The sequence below is a fragment of the Cetorhinus maximus genome, chromosome 4 (genome assembly GCF_964194155.1).
Source record: "Cetorhinus maximus chromosome 4, sCetMax3.hap1.1, whole genome shotgun sequence".
NCBI lineage: Eukaryota > Metazoa > Chordata > Chondrichthyes > Lamniformes > Cetorhinidae > Cetorhinus > Cetorhinus maximus.
In genome coordinates this window covers 103,135,208-103,149,878 of record NC_135882.1, presented here as the reverse complement: position 1 = coordinate 103,149,878, position 14,671 = coordinate 103,135,208, and the positions used below count along the sequence as shown (strand labels likewise).

Below are 14,671 nucleotides of genomic sequence, written 5' to 3'. Positions count from 1 at the left end.
TCTCCTGGTTAACCTTTTAGTCATTCTCTGCTGTTCTTTATATTCTGACCAATCATCTGTCCTGCCACTCATTTTTGTGAAGTTGTATGCTTTTTCCTTAAGCTGACGCTTTCCTTAATTTCTCTAGTTAACCACGGATGGTGGCTCTTCCCATTAGAATTTTTCTTTATAATAGGAATGTTCTTATTCTGAATGCTCTGAAATATCCCCTTAAATGTCTGCCACTGCTTCTCTATTAATCTATCCTCTAGCCTAGTTTCCCAGTTCACTTCAGCTAGCTCAGCTTTCATCCCCACACAGTTGCCCTTATTTACGTTTAAGATACTAGTCTTAGAGTCACTATTCTCCCATTCAAACTGGATGTAAAATTCAATCATATTGTGGTCGTTGCTACCTAGGGGTGCCTTTACTCTGAGGTCATTAATTAATCCTGTCACATTACACAATACCAAGTCTAATATAACTTGCTCTCTGACAAAAAATGCTGGAAAAACTCAGCAGATCTGACAGCATCTGTGGAGAGAAAGACAGAGTTAATGTTTCAAGTCCATATGACTTCTTCAGAGCTAAAGGGAAGTAGAAATGTGGTGAAATATCTCTGTTTAAGGAGGGTGGAACAGGTGAAGCTGGATAGGCCCGTGAGAGGTGGAGGCAAAGGAGAGATTGCGAAAGACGTCATAAATGAAAGATCAAAGAGTTGCTAATAGTGGTGGTATTGGCTAAAGGAGGTGCTAATGGTGACATTGAGAGGAAAGCAGAATGTGATAAAAACAAAATACTGCAGATGCTGGAAATCTGAAACAAAAACAAAAATAGCTGGAAAAACTCAGCAGGTCTGACAGCATCTGTGGAGAGGAATACAGTTAACATTTCGAGTCCGTATGACTCTTCATCAGAACTAAGGAAATACAGAAATGAGGTGAAATATAAGCTGGTTGAGAGGGGTGGGACAGGTAGAGCTGGATAGAGGGCCAGCGATAGGTGGAGGCAAAGAAGAGATTGCCAAAGATGTCATAGGCAAAAGGACAAAGGGGTGTTGACGGTGGTGATATTATCTAAGGAATGTGCTAATATTGATAAATTATCTCTACCTTTTAGTCCATTTCGATCCCTTCTCCCCACCCCACCCCCACTAGGGCCATCTGTCACTTGCTTGGCCTGCTTTCCACCCTTAATGTCACCATTAGCAAATTCCTTAGATAATATCACCACTGTCAACACCCCTTTGTTCTTTTGCCTATGACATCTTTGGCAATCTCTTCTTGCCATAAGCGCTTCAACGATTTGTTGCGCTCTGGAAGGGTGAGTACCATGTTGGCATTGGGCATTTAACCCAGCAGGTAGCCTTAGCCTTTGAGGGACCCCCCCATCACCACCAAGTCTTACTTATGACTGCATTGAATCATGTTGGGCATTTCTCGTACGCTGGGTGGGCAAGCAGATAGTGCCCATGCTTACATCAGCCTGAGTGGTTCATGAGAAGATGATTTCTCCCCCGCACCATGTGTTGCTCTTAGTCGCACATGACTAGTCTGGGGGCAACCTGCAGGAGATGCAGCTAGGCGCATACTCAGAACTCCAACACATGTCCTATTCATGGTGATAAGATTGTGGAAGGGGAGCCTCAAGGTCTCATAGCCAAGAGCCATCTGCTGCCCTTGACGCCGCACCTAGTTGCGCCTCCTTGCTATGGGAGCTAAGACCGTGTGTTTCCTAAGGTGATGGACCAGAATGTGTCCAAGGTGGCCATTGGGGGAGGGGGGGGTGGGGGGCGGGGTTTGGAGCAGGCATACTATCTTTGTGTGACTGATCAGCAGCAGCAGGGCGAGGAGGCACTGGAGGCCTGATATGGGCCACTGTGGTTGGGGTGCAGCGTGCACGTGCAGAGTCCATGTGCGATTAGCCACAATAAATGGTCTTCTTTATTTTTCAGGAGAAAAATACTCACAATGCCTGTGAGCGTTCTCAGACTGGAGGTGGCCAGGCCCAGCTGATGATTTTAAGTCGATTCGAGCAGGAGGCCCTGGAGCTTGAGAAACGCCATGTACCCAGGTCCACAGGTGTCGGTGAGGTTAGGGTGGAACAGCCAGGTATTTTAGGTCAACAGTGACATCCCCTCAGTCTTCCCAGCATCCATAGCACTGATGATTGTTTGAATTGTTATTATTGCAGCATTGCTCATTCATAGACTGATAGGGTCAGAGGTGTGGGTCAAAAACAAAGGTCCCTCGGCCCTTCGAGGATGCGCGTGTCAACCATCTTCCAAAGTTGCCTTATCCCATTTCCGACCACTATTCCCATGGCCTTGTATGCCATGGCATCGCAACTGCACATCCAAATGCTTATTACATGTTAGGAGGGTTTCTGCAACTGCTACCCTTTCAGGCAGTGCGTCCCACATTAGTGTGTGCAAAAGTTGCTCATCACCTCACCTGTCAACCTCATGCCCCTTACCTTAAATCAATGTCACCAGGTTACTCATCCCTCCGCCAAGGAGAAAAATTTCTTTCTGTCGACCCTATCTATGCCCCTCATAATGTTATAAAGCTCAATAATGTCACCCCTCAATTTTCTCTGCTTTAGGGGAAATATCCACAGTCTATGCTATGTCTCCTCATAACACCAACTCTCCAGCCCAGCATGCATCCTGGTCAGCGACTTCTGCACTCTCTCCACTCCAATCACATCCCTCCCATGAAGCGCATTTCACAACTGCACGCAGAACTAAACAGTGGCCTAGGCAGCGTTTTCTGCACTTGCAACATGACCTCCCTGTTCCTATATTCTATTCCTCGGCTAATAAAGTCAAGTATGGCATTTACCTTCTTAAACACCTTATGTACCTATCCCACTACCTTAACGGGCCTGTTGACATGCCCAGCAAGGTCCCTCTGATCCCCCTTACTTTCCACGGTCCTACCATTCCTCGTGTATTCCCGTACCTTGTTTCTCTTGCCCAAGTGCATCACTTCACACTTGTCCACATAACATTCCATTTGGCATCCCTTAGGCCATCTGACCAGCCCGTCTGTATCCGCCTATAATGTTTGAGTCTCCTCCTGACTATTTGCCACTCAACCAATATTCATCTCCTGTCACTGTGTGCACGCTAATGGGTCCATTGTCCTTGTTGTTAATTTCAACATCATCAGAGCCTGTCCAGGAGCAATTGCAGATGCCCCCTCTCACACCTGAGGGCCCTCAACTGTCACCTGCGTCACACCATTTCTGCGAGGCAGGCATGAGTGCAGATACTAGCACCTCGGTGGGAACTGCAATATCAGCTAGTGTCCCAGGGCACAATGAAGAGGGCACTTCACAATCGCTGAAGGAGCTGGCAGAGACAGAGAATGCCGATGGTGCCAGCAGCCGGAGGACTGCAGAGGACCAGGGACGTGCTGAGTCGGGGTGTGATGATGTGCCTCTGGAGTTGTCCGCAACGCAGCAGCTACAGGAAATGCGGCTGGCTGTGTGGGAGCATCTGGGAGTGTTGCATGAGACTATGCTTCGCTTGGTGTCCGTGGTGGTAGAGTCCATGCGGAGCATCAGTGATGCAATGAACCTCATGGCAGAGGGTCATGCTTCCTCCATGGAAAAAGTGGCGACTCTCATGGAGACTCTCCCGGAGAGGGGCTTCCAGGAGAACAAGCAGCTTCTCCTGGGGATACGCTCGGACCTGCAAGCCCTCACAGCCCCAGTGGCCACAGCTGATCTTTGCCAATGTGGGAGATGATGTGGGCTTCAAGCTTCCCAGCTCATTGCCCATCCATCGACGGTGAGCAGGGAGGTCTGGGGCGACCTCACGTCGGCGGAGTAGCTGCCTGTCATATCTGCGGGCTCCTCTCATGGCGCTCTGGATGAGGGCAACAGCTGCTCCGCCCCTCTCCCAGTGACCGCTTCATCGGGTGAGGCTGCAACGACGGGGGAGATGCCAGCTGTAGACCTGGCGGATCCCTCCCAGGCGGGGCCAGCACAGGCTCCACGGGCCAGAGGACGGCCGCCAAGGTCATCAAGGCCAACAGGACAGCAGAGTCAGCAGGCTGTTTCAGAAGCCACTCCGAGCGATGGGGCGGCACCAAGACGTAGCATCCGTAAACGTAAGCATAAGGCACCTTAGGCACACCATGGGTTTCTCACTGGTGTTTTTGTGTTGGCCCTAGATTAGGGAATTATTATTTGTTTATGGTTGAAAAACGTTTTGGTTTCATTTTGTGTGATCTTATGATGGAGAAAATTAAAACTATATGTGTTACTATGGCTGAGGGTGGCTCCTTTGTTCTGCATTTGGATGTTTTACATACATGTCATGAGTGTTTGAGTGGACATTGAGGTTTATGTCTAAAGCCTTTAGTTGAAGTTGATGAAGTGGCAGATGTAGCTCTTAAGTGCTGCGTATGGATGTGCCAGGCAAGGCTGGTCCTCCTGATCCATTTGTGTGGAACTAGCTGAAGGCTCGTTGGATTAAAGTGTCACGGGTGTCCCTGCCTCCTTGTTGTAGTCCCAGATCAATGTTTAGCCCCTCATCATTCCCCTGTGCTTCCTCATCCTCAGAATCAGTGCTGGACTCATCGTGTGCAGCCACATCCACTGCATTAGCATCCACTTCATTGTCCACTGCCTCCCCCCCCTTTCCAGTGCAAGATTGTGGAGAGCGCAGCATGCAACCACTATCACTGAGACATGATCTGGGGGGAACTGGGGTGTGCCCCCGAGTGGTCCAGGCATTGGAAACGCATGTTGAGAAGGCTGATGGTTCTCTCCACTACAGCCCTTGTGGAGGCGTGGCTCCAATGTACTGCTGCTCAGCTTCTGTTCTTGGATGGCGGAGAGGCGTCATGAGCCACCTCCTGAGGGGATAGCCCTTGTCGCCCAGCAGCCATCCATAAAGCTGAGCTGGAGCACTGAAGAGTCCCAGCACCTGGGAGTGTCTGAGGATGTAGGCGTCTTGGGAGCTGCCTGGGTACCTTAAACAGTCTTGTAGAATCAGCATCCTGTGATCACACACTATCTGCACGTTCATGGAGTGGAAGCCTTTCCTGTTGATGAAGGCACCGGGCTCACCCACTGGCACCTTGATGGCCACATGTGTGCAGTCTATAGCACCCTAGATGCGGGGGAAGCCAGCAATGGTCGCGAAGCCTCTGGCTCGCTGTATCTGGCTTGCCTGGTCTCAGTGGGAGTGGATGAAGGTCAATGCACACCTGAACAGAGTGTCTGTGACTTGCTTGACACAAGTGTACACAGCTGATTGGGAGACACCGCAAAGATCACCCACTGAGCCCTAGAAGGAGCCAGAGGCATAGAAGTTGAGGGCAACTGTGACCTTCAGAGCTGCTGGCATGGGGTGTCCGCCCACACAGTTAGGGGAGATCTCAGGGCCAATCATCTGACAGATGTAGCGTACTATCTCCCTTGACAGTCGGAGCCTCCTTTGGCGCTGCACCTCAGTCATACTAGGTAGCTACTTCGCCGCCTGTATACCCTGGCAGCAGGATATAGTGGCGTCTTCTGCGGCCCCTTCCACCTTGGACTACCTCTTGGCCTTGCACCCCTTGTGCCTGCGCCTGTACTCCCAAAGGTGGCTCCCCTGGAGGCTGAATGTGCACTCTTGGCCTCCTCCTTATTCTAGCCCTCCCTTCCTCCTCAGAGGAGCTGCCTTAGTAGACATGTCAGAACTCATAACCAGGTTAAAGGGAGGCCTCCAGAAATCTGCAGGCCCAATAAAGATTACTGACTGAAGAGCGCTGACCTGAAGGTTCAAAGTACACAGAAAGCTGCTGGAATTCGTTCTGAACTGTTACAGATCACACAGGCAAGTTTAAAAAACTTTCTGCAATAAATACTCACAGACCAGATTGACAACCCCACTGAGCCCTCTTATCCTGCCCGTGGATGAGTTTTATTAAAAAGTCTCTTACCTGCCTGCCCGTTGCGCCCATGCGCCGAGCCGAAGATCGCACGGGCGCCTGAAAATCGGTGTTGATTGCCGATTTAAGGGCCTTAACTAGCCCGTTAATTATCGGTGGGCACGCGTCGAACTTCATCGTGCACCCGCCCAGCGAAATATTGTGATGTCGCGCGGTGACGTCGAAACGCTCGCCTGACGTCACCGCGTGTCATTTTACGCGCTGGCGTGCGGGAGGCGGGCCCCACACATCAAGCAGAAAATTCTGCCCTTTGTTTCAGATTTCCAGCATCCACAGTGTTTTGCCTTTATATAACCTGCTCTCTGGTTGGTTCCAGAATGTGCTGCTCTAAGAAACTATCACAAAAGCATTCTAAGAACTCCTCATTCGGACTACTACTACCGCCAATCTGATTTTTCCAGTTTAAGTGTAGATTGCTGCATCATGGCTGGAGATCGTAGTACTCAACAAGATAATCAGTGTCTCACAGCAGTTCAGCAACCTGTGCTCCAGCACAGATGAGGTGTTCTTCCATTGGAGGGGTAACAACACTGTGGAGGAGGAACCTGATGCTCTTTCTCAGGATCACAGAGGTGGTTCAATCTGAAGCTAAGCCCTCAAGGCCCAGAGCTGTTCAAGGGAGTCCTGCAAGGCCATCTACAGTCTCCCGGAGTGAAAGTCAGCAGCTTTCCACCAGCCATGGGTAGCACAGTGTAGCAGTATTAGGGCAGGCAAGCTGACACTAAGATAGGCACTAAGGGTGATTGGTTCTAAGGGTGTTTGCTGGATGAAGTTGTTGAATGAAAGTGTTTGATGTTGAATAATGTGATACCGAGACTGAAAATGGATGAATTGTTAGGGAATGGTTGGGGGAGTTCATTTCAACAAAGTGATCGCTCATAATGCTGGTCCCTCTCAATCCATCCAGTTACATGTGGTGGATGTGGTCTCTTCCCTTCTTTTTCTTCTCTTCCTCCTCTGCCTCCCAAGGTGGTCCCCAGATCTCAGGAGGGAATGGCTGGCTTTCATAGTTGCATTGTTGCAGAGGGCGTAGCATACCACCACAAACATGGGTACCCTCTTGAGTGAATACTGCACAAATCCACCCTACCCCATGTCCCCTGAGCAACCTAATAAATGAAGCCATTAATTTAGGAGACCAATGGATGGTTCCACAGTGTTGTGGATGGTTTCATGTCTTTCTCTGATGGCCATCTGACCTCGCATGGTGGGATGACGGAAGGGTGTCATGAGCTATTTGTGGAGCGGGTAGCCCTTGTCACTGATAAGCCATCCTGTGGTGTGTCTTGAAGGCCCAAAGTCAGTCGATATTGCAGACAGACACAGGACAAAAGCATTGTGGGTGCTGCTAGGTTAACAGGCATTCATTGAAATGAACCTCTTGGGTGTGGCAGATTGGTCGCCCTTGTAGCTGCAGCATCACTTGCGGTTGATGGGGTGAGGGGTGGGGGGGGGGTTGCAAAGCCACGTGTGTGCAGTTGATAGTGACCTTCACCAGCAGGAAGCCCACTATCCTGACAATCACCCATGCCCTTTCATCTTGATCTTCATTGATCATGGGGAAGATGGCGAAGCCCCCTCTCCTCCTATATGATGTCTATGTCAGCATGCTGCTGCTTCTGTACACAGCAAACTGCAAAACTTTGCTGATGTCATCTGCTCCCAGCGGAATCTTGGTGTGTAGAATATAAGGTGATCTTCACAGATATTGCGGGGGCTCTCCTCGTCCTGGTTTGAGGCTCGGAGTCATCGTGAGGAAGGTGGCACACTATCTTCTTTGTGAAGCAAAGCTTCCTGAGGCACTGCTCCTGGCTTATTGTGATTGGGACCTTTAAAAGACTCTTTCTGGGTTGGGACTTCTAAAGAAAACCTCCTTTTTTAATTTTTTCATGAGATATGAGTATCACTGGCTAGGCCAGCATTTTTGCTCATACCTAATTGCCCTTGAGAATGTGGTGGTGAGCTGCCTTCTTGAACTGCTGCGGTCTTTTTTCTGTAGGTACACCTACAGTGCTTCCTTTTCTCCCTCATGTTGCTGAGCAAGTGCAATCACTGTCCTCATACCTATATAAGGCAATGTAATTTTCTGCCTTCCTGAGGTCAGCAAAAGTCAGCAACTAATAGTGCTTCCACTGCCTCTAAGAGGCGATAAGCAAATTAATTTTGTGCCCATTTTGGCTTTGTTCACTCTAAATAATGTGCAATGCACTAATTTTCACCCCACAACTTGCATGTAATTTTCCTCAGAAGGCTACATTCACAAGTGATATTACTAATAATCAAATAATCTGTATTTCGCTGAAACAATTGGTTCACTATGTGCCTAAGCTATATCTTACAAGTAAACATCATTCATGTAATGATGCCATCTACTGAGCACTGTGGTAAGTGGCATGCATATATAGGTCCAGCACATAAAGTTACCTGACCATCAATCAACTGATTTTGCAAGTCTTTCTTTTCTTTCTGTAGATTTTCAGTTTTCAATTTCTGGTTCCCTTCCAATGCATTTAGTTTTTTGCTCAACATCAAGAATGTCTACAAGAAATTACAGAAGAAGGAAACTAGTTAATTAAGAATGTTTGATTTTGTATGTTGTTATACAAGCACCACTTAATTCTGCAGTCATGAATATGCACTTCAAAAAGTAAATGAGATTTATTGTTTCTAAAAAAAGTATTTTCTACTGCAATTTTTGGAAAATACCATTTTTTGTCTTTAAATAAAGCTATTTTACCTAATGTTAAAGGGTGCAAAATAAAGTATTGACCCTGATCTTCAAGTCAGTGGCAGAGTGTGAGCGCACACTGCTGACCCGGTTTAAAACTGTGCTCTTACCTTTTCACGCTGGAACCTTTGGCTCTTCCAGGCTCCAGCTTGGATCCAGCAACAAGCAGACTGGGGAAGCACCATAGTAAAGTGCAGTACTAGCAAAGCCACTCCTTTCAAGTGAAGTAGTACTTCACTTGCAACTCCTTCAATTTGGTCTACTGCATTCGCTGCTCCCAATGCGGTCTCCTCTACATTGGAGAGACCAGTTTTCATTTTTGGGGGCACAGGCTGGTGAGCAGTGTTGGGTGTGCAGGTTGAGGGGGTGAGCATTGTCAGCAGGTGGACATTGTCAGGGCTTGAGCATTGTAAGGGCTGTGGGGTTGGTGAGTCCAATCTGGAGTGTAGGGTGGGTGGTGAGCAGTGTTAGGAGTGTGGTGGAGAGGTCAGCTGTGTCTAGGTCTGCAGGGAGGGTGAGTATTGTCAGGAAGGACGAGCATTATTGGGGCTGCAGGAGGAAGAGGAGGGGATGAGCAATATAATATAAAAGCAAAATACTGCGGATGCTGGAAATCTGAAACAAAAACAGAAAATAATGGAAAACTCAGCAGGTCTAACAGCATCTGTGGAGAGAAAGACAGAGTTAACGTTTCGAGTCTATATGACTCTTCTTCAGAGCTAAAGAGAAGTAAAAATGTGATGAAATTTATGCTGTTTAAGGGCGGTGGAGCAGGTGAAGCTGGATAAAAGGCCAGTGATAGGTTGAAGCAAAGGAGAGATTGACAAAGATGTCATGAACAAAAGGACAAAGAGGTGTTAATGGTAGTGGTACTGGCTAAAGGAGGTGCTGATAGTGGCATTAACGTCAGAAAGCAGAATATGGTAATAGCAGGACAAGGGTAAGCACTCTGGAAAGAATGAAATGAACAAGTGACAGATGGCCCTAGTGGGGGTGGGGTGGGGGGAGGAGGACGGTGGCTGGAAAAAAAGATCAAAAATAGGATAAAAGGTGGGGATTAAACAATGAATAAAAATGAAAATAAATAAAAATTAGTGGATAAAAAAAGAAAATGAATATTGAAAAAAGGGGATAAAAAAGGTGTGAGGATGGAGCAAGAGTTCATGGTCTGAAGTTGTTGAACTCAATGTTAAGCCCGGAAGGCTGTAAAGTGCCTAATCAGAAGATGAGGTGCTGTTCCTCCAGTTTGCATTGAGCTTCACTGGAACATTGCAGCAGGCCAAGGACGGACATGTAGGCATGAGAGCAGGGTGGTGTGTTGAAATGGCTAGCGACAGGAAGGTCTGAGTCATGTTTGCAGACAGACTGAAGGTGTTCCGCAAAGCGTTCACCCAGTCTGCATTTGGTCTCTCCAATGTAGAGGAGATTGCATTGGGAGCAGCGAATGCAGTAGACCAAATTGAAGGAGGTGCAAGTGAAGCGCTGCTTCACCTGAAAGGAGTGTTTGGGTTCTTGGACGGTGAGGAGGGAGGAGGTAAAGGAGCAGGTGTTGCACCTTCTGCGATTGCATGGGAAAGTGCCATGGGAAGGGGATGAGGTGTTGGGGGTGATGGAAGAGTGGACCAGGGTGTCCGGAAGGGAATGGTCCCTACGGAATGCTGACAGTTTCTTTTGCCAATTTATTTCAGTAGGAGGGTGGTAGTAAATCAGTGGCCCCCTCCCACAACTCTTTCTCCGGTACATCGATGATTACTTCGGTGCTGCTTCATGCTCTCGTCTGGACCTGGAAAAATTTATTAATTTTGCTTCCAATTTCCACCCCTCCATCATTTTCACATGGTCCGTCTCTGACACTTCCCTTCCCTTCCTTGACCTCTCTGTCTCAATTTCTGGTGATAGACTGTCCACCAATATCCATTACAAGCCTACTGACTCCCACAGCTACCTCGACTACAGCTCCTCACACCCTGCTTCCTGTAAGGACTCCATCCCATTCTTTTAGTTCCTTCGCCTCCGTCGCATCTGTTCTGATGATGCCACTTTCAAAAACAGTTCCTCTGACATGTCCTCCTTCTTCCTTAACTGAGGTTTTCCACCCACGGTGGTTGACAGGGCCCTCAACCGTGTCCGGCCCATCTCCCGTGCATCCGCCCTCACACCTTCTTCTCCCTCCCAGAAACATGATAGGGTCCCACTTGTCCTCACTTATCACCCCACCAGCCTCCGCATTCAAAGGATCATCCTCCGCCATTTCCGCCAACTCCAGCATGATGACGCCACCAAACACATCTTCCCTTCACCCCCCTTGGCGGCATTCCGCAGGGATCGTTCCCTCCGGGACACCCTGGTCCACTCCTCCATCACTCCCTACACCTCAACCACCTCCCACGGCACCTTCCCATGCAACCGCAGAAGATGCAACACCTGCCCCTTTACTTCCCCTCTCCTCACCGTCCATGGGCCCAAACACTCCTTTCAAGTGAAGCAGCATTTCACTTGCACTTCCCTCAATTTAGTCTACTGCATTCATTGCTCCCAACGCGCTTTCCTCTACATCTAGCTCTCCATTAGGGTCACCAGTCCTCAATAGAGGAAGTCACGCATACACCTGCTTGAGACACGGCAGCACTATGGCCTGGATGGATTCCTTTGTCCATGTACAGGTGCACATAGCCTCCTACAGCTCTGTCAGATGTTTCCTTATCTCATGCTGTACATGGTCAGAGGTGAACTCCAGCTATTGGACATGTGTCCCCATTAAACTGCTGGTAGTTATAACATTGATCACGGATGCTTTAGTTTAGCATCAGAACTGTAGCCAGCACTTCTGTAGAGGTTGAGGTATTTTCTGCTCCTTCTGTTTCTTGGATGGTGGTCTGCTGCAGCTTCGTGTTAAGCTGTCACACAAGTTATTGATTCCACAACAAAGGAAAAGAGTTCCTAATATTGCTTCAAGAGAGAGCCTATAGAGTCAAGAATCATAGCTGTCAGTTGCAGTACATTGGAGGCTAATCTCAGATGTACATATTTATGCTATTACTGAAACATCTTTCTTTGTAGGTGAGTACCCATAAGGGAATCCCCTCCATGTCCTCCTCCGAGAAGGTGTCATATTTTAAGCCACTTCTCATTTCTCTAGCTCTCTCATTGTCTGTGAATTGCTAATACAATCTAATTTCCACACCCCCCCCCTCCCCCGGTCCGCCCCCCACTACCACTCCCCACTCCCCAACCACCAGGTGCAAGAATGTGAGCTGGTGCATGCATGTGAAAAAGCAAGTGTGCAGAGGGGACATTGAAGGAGTTGGGGGCAGTAGAACATGGCAGGATCTTGGTCAGGGTTCCTGTGTAGCCTGACCCTCATCATCCTATTCCTCACCATGATTGTCATGGAGGTAGAAAGACTGATAGCACCTTGCATAGTGGCAGAATGTAAGTGCCTTTCCAGATCATTGTTTGGCATAATTCATTTTCATTTGGTGTAAAAGCAGTATGACTTAACAAATGAATTCTTTAGGCCCACTGGATGCAAGACTTTTAAACTTATAGTTAAACAGATGTAACGGCAATGGTGCAAATAGATGTAGCTACAGTGATGTTGGAAGTCAGTCACCTTTGTAACAATGATTAAATTCTTCCCCTCACCTCAACTTAATATTGATATATTACAAATAACAATTTATAATACATCTCTTGTTTAAGAAAATAGTTCATGACTTCAACAAAGATATATCCTAGTGAGGAATAAGGATTCAAGGAAGGGGATAAACCAACCATGCTTAACCAAGGAAGTTAAGGACAGTATCAAATTGAAAGAAAAAAACATACAATGTGGCAAAGATTAGTGGTAAGCCAGAGGATTGGGAAAGTTTTAAAAACCAACAAAAGATGACAAAAAAATAATAAAGATGGAGAAAATAAACATTGAGGGTAAATTAACAAGTAATATAAAAATGGACAGTAAGAGCTTCTTTAAATATATAAAAAGGAAGAAAGGGGCCAAAGTGAACATTAGAGAATGAGGCTGGGGAAATAATAATGGGGAACCAGGAAATGGCAGAGGAATTGAATAACTACTTTGCCTCAGTCTTCACAGTAGAAGATACTAATAGCATTCCAAAAATACTAAATAATCAAGAGGCAAAGGTGGGGGAAGGAAATAAATACAATAACTATCATTAGAGAAAAAGTACTAGGGAGACTAATGGGGCTAAAGGCCAATAAGTCCCCTGGACCTGGTGGGTTGCATCCTAGGATAATAAAGGAAGTAGCTGCAGAGATAGTGGATGCACCGGTAGTAATCTTCCAAGATTCTGTGAAAAGCCTCAGAGGACTGGAGAACGGCCAATGTAACACCCTTATTCAAAAAGGGAGGGAGGCAAAAACAGGCCAGTTAACTTAATATCTGTCATTTGTAAAATTTTGGAGTCTATTACAAAGGATGTAATAGCGGAGCATTTAGAAATACATAATCTAATCAAGCAGAGTCAGCATGGCTTCATTAAGGGGAAATCATGCCTAACAAATGTATTAGAATTCTTTGAGGAGCTAACTAGCAGGATAGATAAAGGGGAACCAGTAGATGTAATATATTTGGATTTCCAAAACATATTTGATAAGGTACCGCCAATAAGGCTATTTAATGAGACAAGATCCCATGGTGTTGGGGGTAGTGTATTAGCATGGATAGAGGATTGGCTAACTAACAGAAGACAGAGAGCTGGGATAAGGGGGGGCATTTTCACATGGCAACCTGTAACTAGTGGAGTGCCTCAGGGATCAGTGCTGGGGCCTCAATTATTTACAAAATATATTAATGACTTAGATGAGGGAAATGAATGTACTATCACCAAATTTGTGGATGACACAAAAATAGGTGGGAAGGCATGTGGCAAGGATGATACAAGGAATCTACAGAGGGATATAGGCAGGTTAAGTAAGTGGGCAAAAACTTGGTAGATGGAATATAATGTGGGCAATGCACTTTGGCAGGACAAATAGAGGAGCTGAATATTATTTAAATGGAGAAAGACTGCAGAACACTGCAGCACAGAAGGATTTGGGAGTCCTTGTGCATGAATCCCAAAAAGCTAACATACAAGTTCAATAGGTAGTATGGAAGGCAAAATGGAATTTTGGCCTTTATTTCAAAGGGAATGGAGTATAAAAATAGGGAAGTGCTGCTAAAACTATACAAGGCACTAGTTAGATCACATCTAGAATACTGTGAACAACTTTGGTCCCCTTATCTAAGGAAAGATATAATGGCATTGGAGGCAGTCCAGAGAAGGTTCACCAGGTTGATTTGGGCATGGAGGGATTTTCTTATGAGGAAAGGTTGAGTAGGATGGGCCTGTACTCATTGGAGTTTAGAAGAATGAGAGGCGACCTTATTGAAACATATAAGGTTCTTAGGGGGCTTGACAGGGTAGATGTTGAGAGGTTGTTTCCCCTTGTGCAAGAGTCTAGGACCAGAGGGCATAATCTCAGAGTGAGGGGTTGCTCATGTAAAATTGAGATGAGGAGGAATTTCTTCTCTCAGAGAGTAGTCCATCTGTGGAATTCTTTACTGCAGAGGGCTTTAGAAGCTGGGTTGTTAAGTATATTCAAGGCTGAGATAGACAGATTTTTAATCAGTAAGGGAATCAAGGGTTATGGGGAAATGGTAGGAAATTGGAGTTGAGGATTATCAGATCAGCCATGATCTCATTGAACGGCGGAGCAGACTCGATGGACCGAATGGCCTACTTCTGCTCCTACGTCTTATGGTCTTATGGAATTTTTTAAAATGCAAGATTTTGTTGGCCTATTTTGGTTGCATAGTATAAGACTTACTTTTAAACTTTGATACATAATTCTGTGACCTTATTACATTAAAATTTGTGTCAATAGTAATTAATATGTTTATATCACTGACCTATATTTATTCACTATACTTGTCAGTACCTTTCAACATTGCAATGACATTCTAAAAGTAATCACTACTTACAACATTTGTACACTTTAATTTTAACTA

The 14,671-nt window shown here is 46.5% G+C and overlaps 1 protein-coding gene across 1 annotated transcript in view; it reads right to left on the bottom strand.

Moving 5' to 3' along the window:
- The window catches only part of ccdc178 (coiled-coil domain containing 178), a 587,382-nt gene that overhangs the window by 397,989 nt on the left and 174,722 nt on the right, over window positions 1–14,671 (bottom strand). The window contains exon 16 of the mRNA XM_078540576.1: window positions 8,352–8,465. Coding sequence (XP_078396702.1) covers window positions 8,352–8,465 — 114 coding nt within the window. The remainder of the gene's footprint in view (window positions 1–8,351; window positions 8,466–14,671) is intronic.